This window comes from Helianthus annuus, chromosome 1 (assembly GCF_002127325.2).
Source record: "Helianthus annuus cultivar XRQ/B chromosome 1, HanXRQr2.0-SUNRISE, whole genome shotgun sequence".
NCBI classification, from domain to species: Eukaryota; Viridiplantae; Streptophyta; class Magnoliopsida; order Asterales; family Asteraceae; genus Helianthus; species Helianthus annuus.
The window spans coordinates 125,923,742-125,949,519 of NC_035433.2; the positions used below are offsets into that span (position 1 = coordinate 125,923,742).

General features: G+C 36.0%; 3 protein-coding genes across 3 annotated transcripts; all 3 read right to left on the reverse strand.

Moving 5' to 3' along the window:
* Positions 1 to 450: 450 nt before the first annotated feature.
* Positions 451 to 3,418, reverse strand: LOC118479784. Its single transcript, XM_035974550.1, has 5 exons — positions 3,063 to 3,418; positions 2,677 to 2,870; positions 1,779 to 2,088; positions 823 to 909; positions 451 to 685 (listed from the first exon to the last, which is right to left on the reverse strand). Exons 1-5 carry the CDS (start codon positions 3,156 to 3,158, stop codon positions 650 to 652), a joined length of 723 nt encoding a protein of 240 aa, XP_035830443.1. The 5' UTR covers positions 3,159 to 3,418; the 3' UTR covers positions 451 to 649.
* A 556-nt stretch (positions 3,419 to 3,974) lies between these two features.
* Positions 3,975 to 15,581, reverse strand: LOC118479786 (nuclear pore complex protein NUP214-like). The gene is made up of 17 exons (XM_035974551.1): positions 15,212 to 15,581; positions 14,271 to 14,479; positions 13,895 to 14,063; positions 13,667 to 13,810; positions 13,419 to 13,543; positions 13,156 to 13,268; positions 12,914 to 13,041; positions 12,664 to 12,829; positions 10,534 to 11,854; positions 8,719 to 8,871; positions 8,521 to 8,578; positions 8,289 to 8,422; positions 8,090 to 8,214; positions 7,649 to 8,000; positions 7,390 to 7,576; positions 5,246 to 7,315; positions 3,975 to 4,360 (listed from the first exon to the last, which is right to left on the reverse strand). Exons 1-17 carry the CDS (start codon positions 15,432 to 15,434, stop codon positions 4,248 to 4,250), a joined length of 5,790 nt encoding a protein of 1,929 aa, XP_035830444.1. The 5' UTR covers positions 15,435 to 15,581; the 3' UTR covers positions 3,975 to 4,247.
* Positions 15,582 to 19,755: 4,174 nt separating this feature from the next.
* LOC110922543 (alpha-ketoglutarate-dependent dioxygenase alkB homolog 6) lies at positions 19,756 to 23,320 on the reverse strand. Its single transcript, XM_022166831.2, has 7 exons — positions 23,148 to 23,320; positions 22,965 to 23,025; positions 22,834 to 22,872; positions 21,423 to 21,535; positions 21,083 to 21,311; positions 20,172 to 20,218; positions 19,756 to 20,073 (listed from the first exon to the last, which is right to left on the reverse strand). Exons 1-7 carry the CDS (start codon positions 23,253 to 23,255, stop codon positions 19,927 to 19,929), a joined length of 744 nt encoding a protein of 247 aa, XP_022022523.1. The 5' UTR covers positions 23,256 to 23,320; the 3' UTR covers positions 19,756 to 19,926.
* Positions 23,321 to 25,778: the final 2,458 nt, after the last annotated feature.

Below are 25,778 nucleotides of genomic sequence, written 5' to 3' on the forward strand. Positions count from 1 at the left end.
TCACTTTCCTACATAAAGTACCCTACAAAACACATGATCCAAGATTTAAAATGTTATGGTGGGGATGAATTTTTAAGGAGCAAAACCGATCTAAGGCTGGAAGGTATGGTGAGGGGATGGGGATGGGCCGCCACGTAAGCGGGTGTGAGGATAGGCCTAAAGGGGATGGACCTAGGGGATGTAGGATGAACCCCTTTACATATGTGTATGTATGTATATATGTATAGGTGTGTGTGAGGGGGGTGAGGCCCGGCTTGGGCGGCTGTGGGTGGACGGAGGCGACGAGCCTGGGGCTGCGACGGAGAAAGGGGGTGGGGTGACTAGGGCGGCGGCAAGGGGATGGGCCTGAGGCCGTCCCCCATACCTTCCGGTCTAAGGTCATGTGCAATTCAGGATGCATCAATCAAGTACAACCCTAGCAACAATGCGATAAAAGGTACAATCCACACATGCATGAAGTACAAGCCTTGAAGCAAAACCTTTAATGATAACATCTAATGTGCAACTATACAGAATTGTTGCCATGAATCATTCACGTACAACATTTGAATATAAGAATGAAGCTCAATTGGGTAAAAATAATAATTGGAAAATTCTGATTATTCATATAGGTATTATCATTATTATATATAAGACGAAGAACTCTACTTCAAAGGCTCGCGAGCCTGGTTACTGTACTCCTTTCCTGCATAAAAAAAAAACCTTTGAATCAAGAACGCAGACAGTGCTAAAAAGCGTTGGTGATATTTGAGGTCATACATTCCTTATGAACTCAACATTTCACGTGTTTATATCAACTGAATTGTGGAAATCAAAACTTACATGTATGGATCGATGAGATTTGCCCATGGGTGACTTCAACAAAGGATCAGACAGAGAACCGTCTATGCCAATCTGATGGTATTGACCCTACAAATAGACAATGAATTCACATGAACCGAAACATAATAAGATAATTACTTAGAGGTGACAATCTCAGCCCCTTTATTTACAATAAGAACGATTTGGGTTGCTTTTTTCTCTAACGACTCCAATAAAAAAATAGCTAAATCCTAAAAGGAGAAGTGTCAAATGGGTTAAAAGATACCCAAAGACTACCATTACAGCATACAACTTCTAAATCATATTAATTAAAATTCGAATAAAATACCATTTTCGTCCCTGAGGTTTGGCCAGTTTTGCGACTTTCGTCCAAAGGTTTGTTTCCGCATCTGGATCCGAAAGGTTTGAAATCTTGCCATTTTCATCCAGCTCGTTAACTCCATCCATTTTTCTCCATTAATTCAGGGGTATTTTCGTCTTTTTGTTAACTTAAAGGGCAATTTGGTCTTTTTCACTTTATGCACTAGCATATATATCATAATATACAAGTATTCAAAATACCCTTACTACATAAAAAAGACGAAAAATACCCCTAGCTTAATGAAGAAAAAATGGATGGAGTTAACGAGCCGGATGAAAACGGCAAGATTTCAAACCTTTTGGATCCAGATGCGGAAAAACAAACCTTTGGACGTAAATCGCAAAACTGGCCAAACCTCAGGGACGGAAATGGCATTTTACTCTTAAAATTCAGATATTACAGTAATAATATCATTTTTGTTATCATAAATTACGTGTTTAATTGAGGACTGAAAAATGAACATGGAGGTGTCCGCAGGTCAACCTGACCTGACCCGTTGGAAATGACCCATTTCAACCATAGCCTGTTTTGGCCCACTAGCCAACCAGCCCGCCAAGTTCATCTTTGCACCTCTAGAAATGAACGATATACTTACCGAGGGTAATGTTCCATCATCTTGGTTATCTGAAAAAAGAGACGAGAAGAATCCTGGATCATTGAGTGAATCAACAGAACCAGTAGCAGTTTTAACTACACGAGGGGAGGCGGGACCCATAAAACTGTTCCTCAAATCCAAGTCAGCATCTCGAAGAGCCGTACTATCTACAAGTGATGGCCCCAATCTATACATCTGAATCCATAATAACGAGGATGACGATCTTACAGTGAACCCAATAACTTGCATTAATAAAGTCAGTCTCACTGATAATATGGCATTTTCTCCATATATCTCTGAAGAAATGTGCCTGCATACCCACCAAGCATATCAGAGTGCATTATTTAAACCATATCAACCATCTCTACATAATTTTCTGCTAAAGTTGTTGAGGACTATTAATACCTTTTTTTCTAATTAATTACTATAAGAATCTTTTGAAACCTATAGGTTTTGGTTATGCTGGACCAAGACTGTTTCATATGTATGACTGGGTCACACCAATTACTTCTAGATTACTTGCACATAGTCACATACAAATATACAAATATCATTTAATATGTGTTTTTATTCACCTGTCAACCATAAGTCATTAAAAACTAAAAGTAAGGGATGGCAAGTGTAGATACTAGGGCTTAACTCTAAGTCATTAACTACTTCATTAAATTAGGAACACCTAGAAACTAAATACAGACGTATAATAAGTCTAAAAACTAGCCACAAGTCATTAGAAAACTATAAAGTCATCAGAAATCAATTTATATGTGTTTTTGTTCACCTGTCAGTCAAGCATAAATCATTATAAACTAAAACTAGGGCTTAACTATTTCATAAAACTACAAAAACCTAAAATTTAAACACAGACAAAATGATAAATATAATAAATGTAAAAACTAACCAGATTTCATGGCAGAAGAGACAGAACCACAAAATATCCAACAAAATCGCCGAAAACAAAAGAACCGCATAAGTTCTACCGAGACTCTGGCTGCTACTCTCGATCGCAACTAATGCAAATAATCCGATTCCAACATTTATAAGAGACACTCCATTATACAACGCCCCTAGTGATCCAACCAAAGCACAAGCAATCTTCAAACACCAACACAACCTCAATCAGTCAACACAAAAAAAAAAAAAAAACTCACAATTCAAAATCATAACTCAGATCAAACCTCTAGGTCATAAATTCAAGTTCTACACAATTACAAATAGAAAACAGATTGAAATCACAATGTAGAGCCCTAACAAGTATTAATTAATCATTTAATTAAGAGAAACTACCTGAATGTAAATGAGAATGACGGCGAATGATTGAATCTTATCGTAATCACGAAGCCATGTGTGTATCTGAGTGTTCAATTCAGAACAAAGCATCATAGAACAAACCCTAGGTATCTCGATTGACGAAACAAAATGCGGAAAACGTGGATTTCGATCGGATGGCTACATTGAAGAAATGGAACGTTTGAATCGGTGTTTGAGAGGATTGTCTGATCGTTTCTCGATTGTTCGAGTAACTCTGTGTGTGTGTGTGTGTGTGAATTGTGTGTTTGATTGTGGAAAAGATTTTTGAAAGGAAGATGGGGAAAAGGGACAGCGTTCATTCAATACTGGCATGAACCCCCGCTACTTGCATTTCTTAATGCTTTTTTGTTAGATATATCATGTATCTATTACCCTTGTTAAATTTAGTAATGACTTTTTACCTCCCTCAAGTTTATGCAAATAGTTGTTTATGGTCGATGAAATATGGGCATTGCAACAATTAATATGGTGTATAATCTTATGCTAATGTGAAGGGGTGGTGATCATGGCTTATATTTTTTAATGATAAATGTTATTCTTAATAGTAATTCTGAATTACTCTCTTGCCTAAGTTTAAACCTTGAACCTCAGCCCTCTATGAGTCATTTGTCTCTATCGAATGAGCTAACCCCACAATAGCGATCATGGCTTACTAGCTTTTATACACCATTGTTTTAAGGTTTTGATAACCGAATAATTCACACAACATAATCTAGCTTCCTTTTTAGAAACACATGTAAAGTATATATACACATATAAGCATACATGAAAATTAGCTCAAAATTAGAGTTGGATACTCCATAAACAGACAATGGTATTGGTTGGTGCTAGCAACTAGCTCATTTTAACCTGTTTTAATTTAGTTCGTTTATGAGAGTAGCCCACTAGATAATTTGTGAGATCAAAATTAACCCATTTAGCGAACACAAATTAGCTACATCGAATCATTTATCGAAGGATAGGTCATAACGGTCTGTACACTCAGAAGAACAAACATCGATTTTGGTTCAGAATTTCATGAGCCACAATAGATTCATACAACACTATCTTTCCAATTTCCATCATATGTCATGAGAAATGCACCCCAGCCAGCATGACTCATATTTGATAAAATTCATATTCCTGTCAAAATTCATAATCAACTTTTCTTCCGGTGAGAAACTATTTTCTCATCTGCGTGAACAGCTCAGATGGAGGTTTTGCTGTTCCTCCACCACTGCTGCCAAATGTCGAGAACCCGCTTCCTCCTTGGCTGCTAAAACCTCCAAACCCACCTACACCATCGCAAACGAAAATTAAAATTAACCAAATAAGTTAATCTAAACCTGTGTTGGGTAACCAGTTGGATAGGGCTGACCCGAAAAACTTTTTGTCCACTTCATAATTTGTAAAAAGATTAATGTGATACATAAAATTTGTTATTACATTAATCTAAATCTTTGAATAAAATGATTTAGGAGTGCGTATGATTAAAAATGTCTTTTGGTGACTTTCAACTAGGGGTGCAAAACGAGCCGAGCGGCTCATGAGCTGCTCGAGAAAAAACTTGAAACGAGCCGAGCCTTATCGAGCCCGAGCCGAGCTTGAACCTAAAATAAAGCTCGTTTATTTATCGAGCCCGGTCTCGAGCCTAGCATGTGAAAAGCTCGCCAGGCTCGCCGAGCCTTAGTGTAATATTAGTTTTTATTAATACTTAATAACATTTACCCCTTATTTAAAGTTTTCTAGTTAACGAGCCGAGCCGTGGCGAGCTTATTTAAGCTTGTTTACGAGCCAAGCCCAAACCTAAAAATAAGCTTATTTGTAATCGAGTCCGAGTCCAAGCCCGAGCTTCACTTATCGATCTCGCTCGCGAGCCTAAACGAGTCTATTTTTTATATTATTTGTATTTAATATATAAATTAGTAGATTATAAACTAGCCGAGCTCGAGCTCTTATAAGTTAATCAAGCTCGAGCTCTAGATCGGCTCGGCTCGTTTGCACCCCTACTTTCAACCTCTTTGAACCATTTCACTTTTAGCTAAATTTTTTTAATTGACCTGTTTTTGAGATACAAGCTAACCCAAATCGACGTATTTGTACTTGTGCGTAAATGGGTCGAAATATCACCTCATGACTATTATCATAAGGGATTAAAAATATCATGGAAGATCAATTACCAGAAGCCACTCCAGCAAATCCGCCACCAGCCGCTGGAGCAGCACCAAATCCACCACCGGCTGGAGCAGCCGCAAATCCACCACCGGCTGGAGCAGCCGCAAATCCACCACCAAGAGACGGGGCAGCACCAAATCCACCAAGAGAAGGAGCAGCACCAAATCCACCACCAAGTGACGGAGTGGCACCAAATCCACCACCAGCTGCAGGAGCAGCACTAAATCCACCAGTACTTGTGGCTACAGCACCAAAACCGCCACCACCTGTGGCTGCAACAGCGAAACCACCACCACCTGTAGCTGCAGCGGCAAAACCACCACTGCCAGTGGCTGCAGCAGCAAACCCACCACCACCTCCTGATGCGAGGCTAGCAAACCCACCACCACCTGAAGAAGCAGTGGCAAAACCACCACCAGTTTGGCTGCCACCAAAACCGCCACCAAATGGACCTGCACCAAACTGCCTTGACTGCCCAAATGAGCCAAGAACTGACCCTAAAGCCTGTTGACCTGAACCAATCCGAGCCGGCTGTCCAAACCCTTGTCCACCGCTACTTTGATTATTGTTACCACCAAAGATGCCGGAACTTGCACCGAAACTTGTCTGCTGAGGTGGCGGGGAAGGTTGTTGAGATTCAACACTAAACGATGCAGGTTTAAACAAACCACCACTTGGTGGAGTTGTAAAAGAAGTGATTGGTGTACTTGCTGGTGCGTTACCAAATGGTCCACCAAATGGATTCTGCTTAGGTGCAGAAGGGTTTGGGCTTGGGCTTGAGCCAAGCCCAAACCCACCAAGGCTCCCTAATGTAAATTGAGTGGTGTCGGGAGCTTCTTCCTCCATCTCATCCTCTTGGGTGACCGTAAGATCTGACCCATTGGTCTGTCCACTAACCACATCCGCTGGATTTGTGATGACTGGTGAGGATACAGCAGGTGGTGCTATCAATGGTTGCTCTGGTTTAGAATTTAAGTTGAGTTGACTTTCTGAAATAGAACTGGTTGATGGTTGACTTGTTGGTCCCGAAGAAGTTGAAACCACAGGCTGAGAAGGCAAAGTTTGACCAGAAAGATTCTCATTTGGTTTCGGGTCAAACTTGGACACTGATACTACTTGAGGTTTAGAGCTTTCACTCGTATCTGGATTCAATTTGGATGGCTCAGATTTGGAAGCGTTAAAATCTAAGTTCAATGTGGGTTTAGTGGATGAAGTGAGAGATGGAAATGAGAGAATAGAAGGTGAAGGTTGACTTGTAGATCCTGAAGGAGTTGATGTTTGACCAGAAGAACTCTCACTTGGTTTCGGGTCAAACTTGGCCACTGATACCACTTGAGGTTTAGAGCTTTCACTTGTATCTGGATTCAATTTGGATGGCTCAGATTTGAAAGTATTTAAATCTATGTTCAATGTGGGTTTCGTTGATGAAGTGGTAGATGAAAATGACGGAAAAGAAAGTGAAGGTCCAGACACTGGAGTGGTCTGAGTAGTACTCAATTTAAACCCGAAACCGCTTGATGATTTACCGAGTGACATAGCAGACGTTGAAGATGCGGAAGTGTCTTTAAACGAAAAAGATGACGGTGCTAAAGTAACAGGAACAGACAATGATGCACCAGAAGACTGACTTTCTCTTGTAGAAGCGTCCAAGGAGAAACTTTTTCCCGAAAAAGCGGTTGATGGGCTGGAACTCGAGACAGCAGATGATTCCGGACTCTTCCTAGACCAAATAGACGTGGTTTCAGTAATTTTACTGCTGAATTCTGAATATTCGATAGGTTTCTTCTGGAATATATTAAATGCTGGTGACCCTGCGGTATTTATTGACGGTTCCGGAAAACTCTTGGATTGTTCACTTAACTTTGTGTCTTTGACTACCACGGTATCAGGCTTTAAGGCAAAAGTCAAACGGTTTGACTTTTCAGAAGTCAAATTATGTATGTCTTTCGCAGCATCTCTAGTAACAATAGAAGTTGACTGTGAACCAGAACTTAACGAATCCGAACGGTAACTACCCCAGAGTGAGGAATTTGATTGTCCCTCGGGATTTCGTTTTATTTGTACATCCTGGCTACCTGCAGAACACCAACATATAATAATCAGAAACCACTACTGCACAAAATTAGAATTTACTTAAAGGTGTCTTTACCTCTAATTTGAGACATGTTTAAGGCACCGTGTGGAATATCATGAGAAACTGCAGAGCGTTCGTACAGTCGATTATTAAGTTTTGGTGTAGCAGTTGGTAAAGATAATCTGGCGGGACTCATCTGACGGTCCTCTTGCAAAAGCATCCTTTTTACGGTTGTTTTTGGAGGATCAACGCTAGCCCAACTCTATAATGAAGTTTATGAGGTTAAACTCAATGCTGGCACGATTTCAAGAACAATCAAATACAAAAATGTTACCTTATCTAGCGAGTCTATGCGCCTTCTTGCAGTTTCTGGTTCAGAACCCTTTACGGCACTTTGTTGACTTTTCTTCGGATCCGTTTTAACAGCAGTTGAATAAGAAGAAATCAGATGTTGACTTTTTGATGGGACTGACCTGCTTTTGTCTTGACCTGGAGAACTGAACACGGTGTCATCATACGAGATTCCAATTGTGTCAAATAACTCCTTTTTCACACTCGGTTTTTTCTCAGGTTCTGTATCTATTTTAAGCACAGCCATTTGCTTCGAAAGACACTCAGAAAGTTTCTCTGCAGCTGTTAACTGTGCATTCATTGTGTTGCGTAAACTATGAAGAGACTGAACGTGCCTGCAAAACATCATTCATTTATTAAGATCAAATTTCATCCATAAATAAAAACAAATGTCCTAAAATAAAAAAGAAGTAAAAAATCATACCTTGGTGGATTATGTTTCATATGAGAAGATTTACGGTTCATTAGTGTGTCGCTTCTATCACCAAATCTTTGAAGCTCAAGGGTGTTTAAATGTCTCTCGAGTTCTATTAGTTGGTTTGTCAAACTCTGGCATATAAAACTGTTGTTATGACATGTCACCCAAACTGAACAAAAAAATTCAGTAAAAAACAACTGGATACCTGGTTTATCTCTAGTATATGTCTACGCTTCATATCCAATTCGGAGCTCAGCTTCTGATGATTCCAAATATCCAAGTATTGACTGTCTGTAGCCTGCTTCACAATTGCTTCTATATATATTTTCCTTGCCAAAACTTTAAAAGAAATATGAAGCAGCTGATTAATGAATAAGATATCCATAAAAACCGGTACTTGGTAATATAAATAACCACATAGTATAGATTTGTTGTACCTTGAACCGTCTTGTCAAGAAGAAGTTGAACCTCTTCAAACCCTTGGTGCATTTTGTCCTACAATCAGTATGACAGCTATTACGGATCAAATATTAAATTGACAACACAATGTAATTGGATGGATTGCGTTCGGCTGGACTAAAATGTGAAACAAAAATGCATAGTATCGAAAAAATGTGGAGCAAGAAGGAACTCACTGTCCATTTTTGGCATCTATTTGAAAGTACCAAAATGCCATCTTCTAGTTCTGCAACAGATGCCTTATGGGCAGTAACAGAGGCATCATAGAAACCACCTGGTTCTTCAATAGAATCCAACAGAGCATCTAATTCTTTCGCCATTTCTTCAACCTGGATGAATATATAGAATTAAATCCAAAAAATTGGATTTTGCGATCTTATGAATTTGAAGCGCTTTCTGGTCTAGAAGGCAGAGGCTATGTTATACAAACATATGTGAAGGGTGATACCATCTGAATGAGTCCAAATCAAGAAGATAAAAAAACGACTTAGGGGCTGTTTGGAAACCTCTGAACCAACCAGTAAATGCTGAACCAGTAAGAGGTCTGACCGGGTAAGAGGCTCTAAACCAATAAGTGCTGAGCCAGTAAGTGTTGTTTGGCTAAAGCTCTGAATAAGTGTGCAAAATGACTATTTTACCCCTCTAATCTATTTTGTGCTGAATGAAATGTATCTGGTGGTTGGTGGGTGCTGGTGATGGTGGTTGTTGGCGGTGGCGAGTGGTGGTTGGCGGTGTTGTTGGTGGGTGGTGGTTGTCGGTGACGGGTGATGGTAGTGCTTGGCGGTGATGGGTGATGGTAGTGCTTGGCGGTGACGGGTTGACGATGGTGGTGGATGGTTAACGGGGGTGTGGGTGGTGGGGGTGGTGGTGTTGGTGGTGGCGGTTGGCGATGACAGGTGGTGATGGTGGTGGTTGGCGGTGGTGGTGGTGGTTGGCGGCTTGGTTTAAAAAAGCGAGCTTAAGGCGCGCTTAAGGCGTGAGGCGCCCGAGGCGCCCATAAAAACGCTTTTTTTCACATAAAGCGCTAAAGTACATGAGGTGCTATGAAGCGGGCTTAAAGCGCTAGTATTTCGAGGCGTTAGGCGGCTGAGGCGCCATTCTGGGCTGGTTTTATAATTAAAAGCCCACCAACATGGGCCTAATTTAAAGAATATATACCCAAGAAAAAAGCCCACCTGCGACCTGCTTTTAAAAACAGATTCTATTAAGTCTAAACCCTAAAAAAAATCACGCTGGCTGCTGCTTCTTCTTCTTCACGCTGCTGCTGCTGCTGCTGCCTGCTTCTTCTTCATTGCTGCCTGCTTCTTCTTCACGCTGCTGCTGCTGTCTGCAACTTGATTTCTGTTTAGAAATCATAATGGCCTCAGGATCAAACAGCACTACTGCTGCCTCGGAAAAGTCCTTCTCATCGGAAAAGACTATTTTTTATGTTTATGTTTTAAGTGTGTTTCGACTTTAATTTATGTTTTAACTATATTTTTTATGTGTTAAGTGTGTTTTTTAATCATGTTTTTGTGTTTATTATTGATTAACAAGTGAATAGGTCATATTGATGTGTACAATATTTTTTTTTATTTTTTTTATTTTGAGCGCTTCGTATACGTGAAGCTCTCGCTTCGCGCTTAAAGCTTCGCTTAAAGCTTTTGGAACCAAAACGCTTCGGAGCGCTTCGCGCTTTTTTAAACCAAGGTTGGCGGTGTTTGTCATGGGTGGTGGTGGTGGTTGGTGGTGGTGGCGGGTGGTGGCTGAAGTTTTAAGGTTAAGGAAGTTTATTAGGGCAAGGGTAAATCTGTCTCTTAACTATTCAGCATCATCTTATCACTTAATCGTTAAGTGGTGTTATTTTTGTGAACCAAACACCCTTACCTCTTACTAATTCAGAGGTAGCCTCTTAAAGGAATCATTAAGAGGCTACCAAACAGCCCCTTAGGGAATTATATGAAAAATGTATCAACTGAAAGCCAAATATAAAGAAGTTGAAAATTACTTACGCTGTGTTGTTCAGATAGATTTGACTCGGTATTTAACAGCCTTGAAGGTGTTTGGTTTTTATAATTTCCCTTGTCAGATAGTTTGAAGTCAAAAGATTTAGCTGGACTCGGTTGTGCATTTGAAACAACAGGCGACGATTTGGTGAAAGCAGCTCCAGTTGAAGCTCCCTGGGGAAGCAGATTGCTCAAAGTTGATGACCCAAATGTAGAACCAACAGGCAATGATCTGGTAAATGCCGCTCCAGTTGAAGCTCCCTGAGAAAGCAGATTGCTCGAAGTCGATGGTCCAGATGTCGGTTTCGAAAAAGGAAACTGTGTGGTCCCTAAACTGGTACCATGTTGTTTTTCCTGGACAACAGCATGAGATGATTGGAGAGATTTCAGATCAAAACTTTTTGAAGAAAACATGCCTCCGCTAGAAAACGATCCTGCTGAAGAGGAAGACGATTGCGCTCCTAAACCACTGGAGGAAAATAGTGTTCCGCTTGTACCATGTTTTTCTAATGATTGGGGAGATTTCATATCTAAACTTTTTGAAGAAAACATGCCTCCGCTAGAAAACGATCCTGATGAAGAGGAAGACGATTGCGCTCCTAAACCACTGGAGGAAAATAGTGTTCCGCGTGTACCATGTTGTTTTTCTGATGATTGGAGAGATTGCATATCAAAACTTTTTGAAGAAAACATGCCTCCGCTAGAAAACGATCCTGATGAAGAGGAAGACGATTGCGCTCCTAAAACACTGGAGGAAAATAGTGTTCCGCTTGTACCATGTTGTTTTTCTGATGATTGGAGAGATTTCGTATCAATGCTTTTTGAAGAAAACATGCCTCCGCTAGAAAATGATCCCGATGAAGAAGAAGAAGATTGCACTCCAAAAACACTGGAGGAAAAGAGTGATCCGCTTGTAAAGGCTCCAGATGAACCCTGCAAACCGAATGATGATTTACTGATTGGTAATTCTGTAGAAGCTCCAAAAAGTGACGTGTTTGATTTAACTGGAGTAACTTCTTGATTAGGCTCGGATGCTTTAAACAATGTTGCCTCAAAACTGCCTTCCTTCTTCTGTAAAAGAGGCGACTGCCCTTCATCTGTATCATTATTCGGCTTTACAATAAGAACATCTTGTTGTGTACCACTTGATTCATTGACTTTGACTTTCTGGTCACTGATTTCGAATTTCGGAATATCTTGATCCTCAATCTGCTTTTCGCTGTTAACAATATTCATCACCGGATGCTGAGAACTGGAGACAGGAGACTCCTCTTCCTCGCCAGAAACAGAATTTAAATCCTCTGGCGAAGACGACGGGCCTATGGCACTGCATAAGAAAGTTATATAAACAAATATTAGAGGTGGCGATTTTGGCACGTTTACTGACAAATGGGCCTGTTTGGATTGTGCTTTATCTTAAACGGGTCAATTCAAAATAGAGAACATGTCAAAGGGGTTGAACATCATCCAAAGTCTATTTTAATTGCATACAACCATCTAAATCGTTAGCGGGTCAGGCCTAAGGATGCAAACGAGACGAGCGACTCGCGGGCTGCTCAAGATCGGCTCAAGCTCGAGCCCGGCATGTGAAGCTCATCAGACTCATCGAGCCTTAGTGTAGTATTAGTTTTTATTAATATATTATAACATTTACCCCTTATTTGAAGTTGTCTAGTGAAGAAGCCGAGCCGAGCTTATTTAAACTTGTTTACGAGCCGAGCCCGAACCTAAAAATAAGCTTCATTAGTAAACGGGCCCGAGCCCAAGCTTCACTTATTGAGCTCGCGAGCCTAAACGAGTTTATTATTTATATTATATTTTTATTTAATATATTAGTTTATAGATTAAAAACGAGCCGAGCCGAGCTGAGCTCGAGCTTGAGAAACTACCAACGAGCCGAGCTCGAGCTCTCATAAGTTAATCAAGATCGAGCTCGAGCCTGGTCAAGCTCGGGCTCGGCTCAGCTCGTTTGCACCCCTAGTCACACCCGACTCGACTTGTTAGTTGTTACAACCCGACCTGTTTTGACCCGTCACCCATCCCGTCCTCTACTTACTAAGCATTATCTGGATAAGCTACACATCAGATAAGCCAAAAATAAATATTAAAATCAGAAAATCAGAAAATGAGAAATACCTGACAAAATGGAACATACAAAATCTTCCATCAACGGTAAGGCACATAAGAATGCAACAAGGTGAAACTCGTTTTTCTATATCCCCACATTCGAGTTGAGTTTTCTCATCCTTGTAATCTTTGTTGATGGCAAGCCCTAGGATCATATTATCATCGTCATTGTGAACTGAAGAAAAAAAAAGCTTCCCTTAGATACATTTATTAATAAATATATATTAACCAAATATATATTAGCAGATGCAAATGTTACCTTGGAGATTAATTGTTGGCACCCATGAGTCAACCTCGATATCTATCATTGCAGCCCCATCCTCTGACCAATTGAATAGTGCAATGTGTTGATTTGTGTTCTTCTTATTAGCAACAAACGCAAGGTCACTGCATGCGGTACACAAGAAAAAGACCTTAGCAATAATTGTGGTAACCTCAAAATGATGCTAACACCACTATTTTAGAAAAAGCATCGTATACACTAAAAGGATAATGACATACAATTCATCCAAGTAGCTAACGAATGTATAGGGTCCACTTCCAGACGGAATGTCGTCTTCATTTATAGCAAGAAACGCATCATGAAAGTTCAATGCCACTGGACTGGAAGAGGGCTGTAAGACAACAAATAATCAACACCAACTTAAATTGATTTTAATTCAAATAACCGCACGTAAAGTTTTAAGGATCAGAACTAAAACTTAACACTAGTGAAAAAAAGGTCAAGACACCAATCTATATCTTATTCAGTATGACTTACTTACATCTGTGATTTTTCCATCTTTGACACTGATGAATTGAAGTAGATGATTCTCCTCTTTCCCATCGGTACTCAGACAATAACATCCTAATATGATGCAATCTGGCCGGACCCACCTGACAGAATCCACTGTAAAGAAAGAACAAAGGCACTTCAATTTCCGTCTCAGCTTGTAAACAAGTTTTATGGAGGTATATTGCATGCATAAAAGCTTATTACATCACAGGAATCAAGGTTCGAACAGTAATATACCTTTTACAACACAGCTTGGATCGTCATCAACCAATGAATCAAACAGTAGCTTTATCCGTAACCTTTCTTCAAATTTTGATGACAAAATGCTTAAAAAATCATGTTTTGCCACAGCAATAAATTTGCCATTCATGCTCCAATTAACTAGACAAAGCAAAAAAATCAGCTTATAATTAATAAAGGAAACTTGCTATTCCATTTTAGCACACTTTAAAGTAGATAATTTACCAGCATCAACATTGTCCATAACATGATTAAGATCGCCTTGGCCAGCTCCACGGTATAAACTACCATCACGCGTAAGCACAACATACCGGTCCTCCAAATGTGGATTCCACTGCATGTCCTTGATGTAACTTGAGCCATCAAGTGATTTGGAGTATAACGGTTCATGATCCTAAAAATACAGAAATAGCCAAACGTAAACTGATGGTTCACACCTCATAATTTAATGACGTCAAAGAAGAAACAATAACTCAACTTCAAGAAGTGAGCTATCAGAGAATATACTTTTGTAAACAAATGAAACTGGTAATTAATGTATGCATAGTTGCAAACACATGGTTATACAGTTGGTTAAATAAATAACAAAAAAGTCACAAACCTTATTAAGAAGACCATCAACTGAGAAAAAATAAAGATTCAAACCAACAGAGGCAGCAAGCATTGAAGAGTCTGCCGATAACGCCAATATAGAAACCTTTCCAAGAGAAACATCCACAACACTCAGTTCCTGTATACAAGAACCATCAACCCCGTTTTTCAACTCTTCTGCCGCATCAATAACATCCTTCATCCTTGCAACCGAAAACCCTACCAGCAACAAAGTGAAAAAACATTATGTAAAAATCATCACAAGTTTTTCATACATGTGTCTTATCTGTTAAAAAACAGAATACATGATAAATTTTGGTATAAATTTAACACAATGTTTGTTTTTCGCTGTAGTGTATGTTATCAGGTCATCCATATATCAAATTGTGTGAAATATGTTTCAAAATTAGATTCATACAAGAGTAAACACAGACACATTGAAACACTATCCCCAAGCCCTAACAATTCAATCGTGAGAACAAATATCATAACTGCAATGACTTCAATAAAGCAGTAAACGTGCTGGATAAATCATAAATAACATGTAGCCCTAACTATCCTCTAAATGATAATAATGCATCCAGGCTTTGGTACAAATCTAAATCATAAATAACATGTAGCCCTAACTATCCTCTAAATGATAATAATGCATACAGGCTTTGGCATCGTTTTCCAATATGTAATTAATGTTATCAAGTCATCCACATATCAAATTGTGCGAAATATCAAATATGTTTCGAATTCAATTCACGTAACAGTAAACACATACACATTAAAACACTATCCCCAAACCCTAGCAATTCAATCATGAGAGCAAATATCATATTATCATAACAATAACGGCTTCAATAAAGCAGTAAACGTACTGGATAAATCATAATGTAACATGTAGCCCTAATTATCCAGTTAATGATAATAATACATATAAACGAACACATGAACGAGGCTAACCAGATGAATGAACAACAAAAATGACTCCAAATCGCTCTGAAACTGCCAGAGGACGAGACGGAAGACTGTCCATATCGAAAGTGAAATCGGCATCGGATATGATGGGAACCGGTTCGCCGATTATGCTGAAACGGTAGTTTCTGGTAGGGATTTGGTCTCCGTCGAGTTCTTCAGTGACTTTGACGACATTTGTAGTGGCATCTGGAGCTTCGGTTTCCGCCATTGATGCTGTAACTAGTAGCTTGAAGGATCAAATGTGCAAACCTAAGGCGATTTTGAGAATGAAAGGGATTTTGGGCGGGAAGTTTAACCTAGGAGGAGTCTGGGTGGAGAGGAAGCACAGGACTGAAAGTTTTGGTTACAAATCAAACGTATTGGCTACTTAATAAGCTGAATCCAGATAAATCTTAGATGATAAATCGACTAGGTTCGTTTGCGTTCGGTTTCAGGTTTGGGTTCAGGTTCGGGTATTAAAATGCTTGAATAGATTTTTCTCATGGATTGATATGTGAAATTTAATGAAATTGAAATTGATTTATAGGTTTTAAGATGTTTTGTACGCGTAGTTTGTTAGAATTAGAATCTAAATTTTATTTATGGGTTTGTTTGATGAATAATCGGAAAAGGACTTAAATGAGACATATTTGTTCTTGTAAATGAATTCCACACTCGCTCCAAATTATAAAGAACTTTAACCAAAAGAATTTGTCACTTGTGGTTGCCCCACTTGTCCCCCCCCCCCTTGTTGTCGTTGTTGGCCTCACGGTCATTGTTGCCCCAACGTCGTAATACTTTTGTCGACCACGCCTCCACCAACCCCCACCATTGTTGATGGTATTGGTGCGTGTGGCGATAACAAGAAATGGTAGGGGTAGGAATGATAGAGATGTTGGGTGGGGGCAACTATGGTGGAGGTGCGCGAGGAAGGGTTGGTGGTGGCTAATTCTATTATAAAACCATGACGTGTGGTCATATGGATTTTTTGTGTGGAAACTACCATATTATTCCTACATGGTTTCCACATATGAGGGGTGTGGTTTCACTTTTCACATGTGTAAAAACTGCCACGTATATCTTGAATCATCATTGCTTCTGACTAGGGCTGTAAACGAACCGAACGAACACGAACGAGGCCTTGTTCGTGTTCGTTCGTTAAGGAAATAAATGTGTTCACGAACGGTTCATGAACACTTACCGAACGAGATTTTATGTTCGTGTTCGTTCATTAAGGTAATGAGTGTGTTCACGAACGGTTCACGAACACAAGCGAACACAAATAAATTTGGCGAACACGGTGATGGATAAAGGTGGATGACCCAGAGAGTAGCACTAGAACTTGAATCCCTTATTGTGGAACGGAGGTAGATCATATTCGTCGATGTAAATAATGAGAAAAGAAAGGGAAATGATGCATAAACAAGGTGAAAGAATGTTTCCTAGTTTAATTGTTAGGGTAATGATATAAATAAAAGTTAAATAATATAAAAAGTATAAATAAAAAATATGAAAGTATAAAAATCTTTAATTAAAACACGAACATACGAACATAAACGAACAAATGTTCACGAACACGTTACCGAACGTTCACGAACACAATTGAACGAACGAGACCTTTGTTCATGTTCGTTCATTTAACTAATCGAACGGGATTTCTTGTTCATGTTCGTTCGTTTATTAAACGAACGAACATAAACGAACTTCCCGCCGAACTGTTCACGGACTGTTCGCTGAACGTTCGGTTCGTTTACAACCCTACTTCTGACCATGCTAGGGCATCGTGATGTTCCACGGCATTGAACAGCCCTACATAATCGCCATGCTTAGTTCAAGGCGACCATACCCATTGTCCTTTCGTTTTTTGTTACTTAAATGTATAATAAATCCAAGTTCATTTAAATATTTTCAAATTTCTTTATATTCCAATTCCAACTTTTAAAATATTTCAATTCCAAATCAACTTCCTTCAAATTTCAATTCTCTTGACAAACTTCAATTTTCTAAAATCTATACTATATAATAAAAGAAACCACTTTAGGGACACTTGTCATCATATTAGGCCATCTCTTATAGATGATTATTATTTTAGTTTAATCTCTTCTAATTAATTATAAATAACTCTTCTACTAAATATTATTTAATTTAATATTTTGTATTATAGATAACCCTCTAACTAAATATTATTAGTTTAATTTCTTATTAAAAATATTGAACTATTAACACAACCATGAAAGTAAATTAAGAATTGGTGGCTAATAATAAAGTTGCCCACTGAGAAGACAATGGATCATGAATATGTAAAAACCTTTATCCATTTATGCAAGACATTCTCTAAGAAAAATATTGAGAAGAAAAATGGATTGAATGAAATTTAAAGCATAACTTCGTATAAATAAAAAAGAAATTGGCCTTTGTATAGGAAAGGAATAGAGCTAACTTTAGTGGACAATTATAATCAAAGCCCAAATCGATTCACTGAAATGGTTTTAATATTTTTTTTGAATCACTTATATGTTTGACTTAAATCTATACTATATAATAAAAGAAACCATTTAAGGACGTTTGTCATCAACTAAATAAAAATGAGTACTTGCTACGGGTGAAGGAGTAAAGAGTTTCAAGAAAAAATCTCCTTAATGTGACTACGGGAAGGCTGTTCCTGCTACATTTCACTGGGGAAGAAAGAAAAAATTGAGTCCTTTCACATTATCACAGAAAAAAGGGATTGCCTCTTAGTCAATTTTGACTTGAAAAAGACCCGGAACCCCATACCCTCTCATTCACTTACTATAGGCCGAGGAGCTTAGATTCATCTTACTTTTTATAAATGGAAAAAGAGACATAAGTCACGCATTCAAGCACCATCTCTTATAGATAATTATTATTTTAGTTTAATCTCTTCTAATTAATTATAGATAACCCTTCTACTAAATATTATTTAATTTAATATTTTGTATTATAGATAACCCTCTAACTAAATATTATTAGTTTAATTTCTTATTAAAAATATTGAACTATCAAATGGGTCCGCATACTGATCTTAATACATGAAAATGGGCTTAGCCCACTTTTGATTCAGTCTAACTTAATTAGAACTAAAACAATTTAAACCTTAATTATGTCTAGCAATATATTAAAGCATGAGATATTAATATAAAAAACTTAATCTATCTATACTATATAATAAAAGAAACCATTTTAGGGATTCATTTACGGAGTTTTAAATAAATGGTTAAATTTATTGAGATTTCGTTAACAAATTTTGCAACAACAGAATAATCTATTTTTATTACGAAAACCAAACTTTGTATTAATATATTAAATATTTTTATTTTCATTATACAAAATTACATTTACTCGACCCATGTAATACAAGAGGTTTTTTAAAATATAACTTTTTATTATTTGATAAATAAAATTAGATTTATTCAATTCGTACAATACACGTGGTTATTTTAAGAATATATATTTTTTATTATTTAGTACAGAAAATTATATTTATTCAAACCGTGTAATGCATATATTTTTAAAGATGTAATTTTTTTATTATTATTTGGTATATAAAATTACATTTATTCAGCCCGTGTAATAAATAAGGTTTTTTAAATATGTATTATTTTTATTATTCGGTAAACCATATTACATTTATTCAACTCGTGTAATATACGTGGTTTTAAAGATATAACTTTTTTATTTGGTATATAAAATTACATTTATTCAACCCGTACAATATGGTTGTTATAGATATAACTTTTTATTATTTAATATATAAAATTATATTTATTCAACCTGTACAATAAATGAAGTTTTTAAAGATATATTGTTTTATTATTTAGTATATAAAATTTATTTATTCAACCCCGTGTAATACACGGGGTTATAACCTAGTAACAACCGTAAACGAAACACACTTTGATTCTTTTTGAAATTGTATCATTCATATGCTTGTATTTTTTTATGTTTACATATACTTAAATTATTATTGTTGTGTTATTACTCGAACAAAGTTTTAACGGATCAAGTCAAGTCAAGTTTGAAGATTTAACGTCAACTAAGAGTCTTCGACTAACCATGATAATTGATAATATTAATATGGGTAATTAAGTCAAAGTGAGCCTAACTCAAAAGGACTCATTAAGTAATCAAACTCGAGTTTTAAAATCATGTCTCTATACCAGATCGAGTTTTGAGCTTAGAGTTCTATAGTCAAGCCGAGCTTAAGTTTAAAACTATATCGACTCGACTTGGTCTAGGACGCCATATTCCGCAAACATGAATATATGGTATATTTACATGGAGATTGTATTGTATTAATGCCAATTTTGTGTACAACTAACCTTTAAATTTGGGAGGTGTATAAGTATTTAATTTTTTTTTATTTAAAGTGACAACTAAGATGTTACTAAAATATTAAATTGAGAGGTCGTCTAAATATGAACATAGTTTTGTGTATGTCAGTTTTATAATGATAAAAAACATAACTTGACACAAATGCTTTAGACATTCATGTTTGAAGTTTTAAAAATTTTATTCAAAACTTTCACATGTAAACCGCAAAAACCTGCTTTACTATGTGATTATCTTGATGCACTATGTACAAGTGATTATGTTAGTTAGCTTCAGATATTCTGAACTCATTGGACATTACATGTAAACTAAAACAACCAATTTCATCCTCGATTCACGGTTAAATTCGCCAAAATAACCTAAGAACACTTTTAAAACCTAAACAGATTACGGTGAACCTTGGATACTACCCGACATGTCAAAGAAACCCGAGTGGTAGATCTATGAATTGCATTTGAATCCTCAGCATGTGTTTCAATGAGACTTTTGTGCCCTATAACCTCAGCGGCATTCACTGCCTGAAAACCAAAATGTATAACAATGAGATTATGAATAAAAAAAAGTTTCTGTTGTTATCAATTTACCATACACCATGACGATTCTTCGGTTATCTTACCGTGTCATATTTCTGAATTTCGCAATCTTTTATACCGTGCAAGTAATCTGCAAGAAACAAGGCAAATTGAAGGGAATAAAAGGCGATGAGAGTGTATAGAGATCAAGCACAAAAGCAATTTCAATTAGTGGTGTTTATAAACCCTCAAAACCAACCCAACCGCCCAAACTGAAGCAAGTCGGCCGTTTGGTCCAGTTTGAGATCTAAACGGTTTGGTTTTGGTGGTTTAACACGTAGTCCAGTTTGGAACTTGGAACCGGCGTGCAAACCTAACCGGCCGATTAACCTTTATTATTTATGCTTTTTTTTTTCATTTTTACAATATACAGTTATGTATATGTGTTATACTCGTAATCCATCTTCATATTTTAGAGCTTTTAATACAAACTAATAATTTCGAAAAAAAATAAGTTCAAATCGCCAAAACCGAGCTGTTAAACCGCCAAACTGGCCGCTTGGGTTTGTCGTCTCCGGAAACCGTAGTTAATGGTTTGCCAGAATTTTCGTAAACCGGATCATGAACACCCCTAATTTCAACCCATTTACACAAACACAAGTCAACTCTACAATGACGAGTCAAACATATAATATATAGAAAAAGTAATTAAACGTGAAAAAAAAAAAACGTGAAATGGATCAAAGTCTCGGGTGTATTCAAATGCCTACGGTGTCCTATATTTGTCATTTAGAAAACTTTTAATAACATCATTTTATCCACATAATTAAATATATTGATTAGTTACAAAATTACAAAATATATAAATAAATAAGTGGATCGGTTGGCCCAAACTGACACAGTCCATTTTGATTTGTACATAAAGCAAAATACTTGTTTGGACTCCAACCCATTTTGACCCGTTACCCCTTTTGTTAAATACATATAAATATCTGAATTAGAGTACCAGACCCACCTGTGTATGCTGCGTCTTTAAATATCAACAAACTGCCCGACATGAGCGCGACAGAAAAAGGGGGGTAGTTTGGTAAATTTCCATGATCAGCTCCTTCTATGGAATCTTTATCTTCAATATTGCTTGTACTACCCGATAAACTCAAATGGGGCGTGAAGTCCATAACAACAGGCGACCCTATTGAAAGAATAGCCACCACAGGATAATAAGCAGGACCATCTTGGTGAGGCTACATTTCAACAAAAAAAAAGACTAGTCAATAAAGGTGAGATGAAGCAATTTTGACCCATTTACTCAAATGGGTCAAATAAGTAATAACTTTTAGTACAAAGTTACAAACCATTATGCCTTGGTTAGGAAGGTACTCATTGATGAGGACATGATTGATTGCAGAAGGAAATAGAGATGATACGTCACGAATTTTTTCTGTAATTTTTGTCAGCCATGGTGGCACTACACGTACACAAAGAAAGAAAGAGTGACAAAAATATTTAAACTTGAATTAACATTATAATACATATGTATATGTATAACTCCCGAAATAAAAAATATAAGTGCTTTGCACAATTTCAAGAAGATTGACCGGAGTAATCAGCTACAACAACAACAACCATAACCGGTAAATTCCACAAACAGCAAAGCTATTGGTAGGGTCTGGGGATAGAGAGGCTGCTTCTAAAGAGACCCGACTCCAAAACAATCAACAGACAAACAAACAAAACTATATATGTATATATACACAAAAAGCTACCAATGACTGAAGTAAGCAGTAATAGTGTCAAAGCAAACGTGTGACTTTTGCATCAATTTACACTGATTATCCTCATTTTATCTGAGAAGCTAGAAATCAACACCATTGCACTTATACAGATGCATGTGAAATTCACAAACAATCGACACACTTTTTCGGATCCAACATTCACAAAGATACTCATTTGATTGCACATAATCTTAAATATACTCGATTCGTCCCAAAAAAAAAAAAAAAAAAAAACCTCACAACTACTTGATTCTAATAGAACACTTCAAACACACTTTAACGAAAAAAAAACAAAAATTCTCTTATATCAAAACAAATAAGCAGTTTTACTTTATCAAGATTTCATCATACTGGTACATATTTATTTAACCTTTAGTAATTCTTACAATAGATCAATATTATTGAGTTTGATCCAAAAGACTACATTATTTCGACCTTATTGAACACATTTTCGATATTTAAATAACGGTCAAACCGTCAAAGTATCTTATAAGCAGTGTTGTAGGAATCGCTAGGCGCTAGTCGGTCGGTGGGGTACCGACTAGCGATTAATCGGGATTAATCGGATTGGGATTTTTATATGTAATTTTTAGTTATATATACACACATACATTTTATATGTAGTTTATTAAAGTAGACATATTTTAACCTCTTATTGACCCACTTTTTTAAGTAATTGGCGGAAATTTATAAGGTTTGGTTGAAATTTGGCCGGAATATGCCCAAAATTTGGCCAGAATAGGACCACCATTGACCGCCTAGCGATTAATCGGCCACTAATCAGTGAACCACCTATTAGTGATTAATCTGAGACTAGTCGGGATTTTTACAACCATGCTTATAAGTATAACCCAGGTCAAACTTTGCATATGGTTGGGGAAGTGGAACCTTGTGAACAAATTCAATGCCATTAACACCTAACAACTACCCCCCCCCCCCCCCCACACACACACATTAATAAGTTTTGCCTATAACAAGAATTAGAGCTTACAATCCTGAGGCAAAAGACCCTTTTCATGAACAATCCCTCCTGTTACAAACAACACAAACAAAACTCATAATACCCATCTCAAAAATGTCAAATATATAGCTATAAAAACAAAGAATAGCAATGTAGCATACCCCAATTTTGCAATCTCCTGTTTTTCAAAACCTTCCATTTGGAAACCGGAGCTGCATAAATCTACAAAAACCCTATTTTTAAATTTCAATTGGAGGAAAAAAAGATGAACTAACTAGACTGTTTTGAACTGGGAATTTGTATTGTTGTTGATTAGTCAGAATGGTAGAAGAAGTTTTACATACATGATTTAGAAGTAGGTTTTGGTCGAAATCGGAGATGAAGTCCGGTATGTAGAACACCGTCGGAACGGAACCCACTTTAAAGTTGTTCAAATCATCCATTGCTTCCATTCAATCGGAACCCAATGCTCTAGAAACTACTTAATTGTTTTCTTAACCCAAAGTTACACACCAACTAATTTTTTGTTACATATCACACGAGTTACCAGTTGAATAAAAGAAATTGACAAAATTACACAAATCAACCTTTATGTTATACCTAAACTGCACTTTGTATCTTTCATTATGAAATCAGTCAAATCCAACCTTTATGTTCACGTTTTGTTATATTCTATAACCTTTACAACTAACCTCGTCTAAAAACTCAGTTAAGTTACCTCACATGCTTTGCATGTGAGGGGTACTATGGTCTTTTATAGCATAAAGGTTGATTTTTGTAAAAATATTATTATTATATATATAGTAGAATATTTTTTTTTGCAAAAAACATTATTATTTGTTAATAATTATATATTTATATATATATAAACATATATACAAATTAGTTTTAAATTTATTTTATAAAATTTATGATATTAATATTTTTAGAAAGAAAATAATAATGACAAGAATTACTTGTTATATAAAGTATAAATAAAACACAAATTCTTCTAAATAAAGTTATTGTAATATCCGGAATATTTTTATAATTATATATAATTATAATGGACGTTTTAAAACTACTTAAACTAAAAAAGTATTTTTTAAGTATATGTAAGTATGTGTTTATAAAAAAGTATTTTTTTAATTACATAGTTAGTCCCTGTGGTTTGCACAAAATAACGTACTTAGGTACTAATAGTTTAAAATCACTTTCTAAGGTATTAACTTTTCATTTTGTAACGTTTGGAGGTATTAACTTCTAGGGTATTAACATAGTTAGTCCCTGTGGTTTGCACAAAATAACATACTTAGGTACTAATAGAATGTAATTTTAAACCTACAAATAACATTAATACCTCCAAACGTTACAAAATGAAAAGTTAATACCCTAGAATGTGATTTTAAACTATTAGTACCTAAGTATGTTACTTTGTGCAAACCACAGGGACTAACTATGTAATTAACTCAAAAAGTTATTAGAAAAATTTATATCGATAAAAGAAACTAATAAATTAATTTGACGTTTAAAAAAATGTTTAATAAATTTCAGTAAAAAAATTCGAGATATATAATATGTAAATAATACAATTTGTTTACTAAAGTTTACTAACGATTCTTTTAAACGTCAAATTTATTTATTAGTTTCTTTTATCCATATAAATTTATCTAATATTATGTTCTTATAAACACATACTTACATATACATAAAAAATACTTTTTAGTTTGAGTAGCTTTAAAACGTCCACTATAATTATATATATTTATAAAAGTATTCCGGATATTACAATAACTTTATTTAAAATTCTTTGTGTTTTATTTATACTTTATATAAAAAGTAATTAATCTTGTCTTCGTTATTTACTTTATAAAAATATTAAAATCAGAAGTTTTATAAAATAAATTCAAAACTGTATTTTTATATTTATAAACATATAATTATTAATCAATAATAATGTTTTTGCAAAAAAAAAAATATTCTACTATATGTATAATAATATTTCTAAACAAATCAACCTTTATGTTATAAATAATATTTTTGCACACATCAACCTTTATGTTATAAAAGACCATAGTGCCCTCACATGCAAAGCATGTGAGGTAACTTAACTAAGTTTTTAGACGACGTTAGTTGTAAAGGTTATAAAATGTAACAAAACATGAACATAAAGGTTGGGTTTGGCCGATTTCATAGTAAAAGGTATGAAGTGCAGTTTATATATAACTTAAAGGTTGATTTGTATAATTTACCCAAAGAAATATAATTAGTAATTAAGATTAAAATATTATAAAATGTTTTTATAAGATATTATGTATTTTTTAAATTAAAAAATAGAATCTGAAAATAAGAGTGTGCAAAAGAATCGAATCAGGACCGGCTCTTGGGCCGGCCAACCCATTAACAATTTTTATAAGATTTTACATATATATTAAATTATATATTTAGTACATGAATCCATTTACTATGCAAAAAAATGTTGGTGACTGAATGGAAAGAACCATCTTAAGAACTTGTAGAGGTCTTAACTCTTAAGTTCAAATTTTGGCTACACTACTAATGTTTTATTTTTAATCTATTTCCCCTTAACCACAATTTTGGGCCCAATTTTTTTTGTCGCCCGATGCCTAAATTTTTTTTGAACGTTCTCGGAGACGGCTCTGAATCGAATTAATTGATAAAACTGAATCGTATCAAAAATCGTTGGGTCAGTTAATTATTTTTCAGAAAAAATGAAAGTATACATAAAATATCACACACCATGATAGCGCTAGGCTATAAGGTGTTTATCGTTTATGTAGTTTCATTTGTTTAACACCCTTATTATAATAACACATATATAATACGAAAACATTTTAAATTAATAAATAGAAATTGGAAGTAGGGGTGTGCAAAAAACCGAATTAACCAATTCATAACCGAATTAACTGATAAAACTTAACCGAACCATATCAAAAACCATCGGGTCGATTAATTATTTTTCATAAAAAACAAAA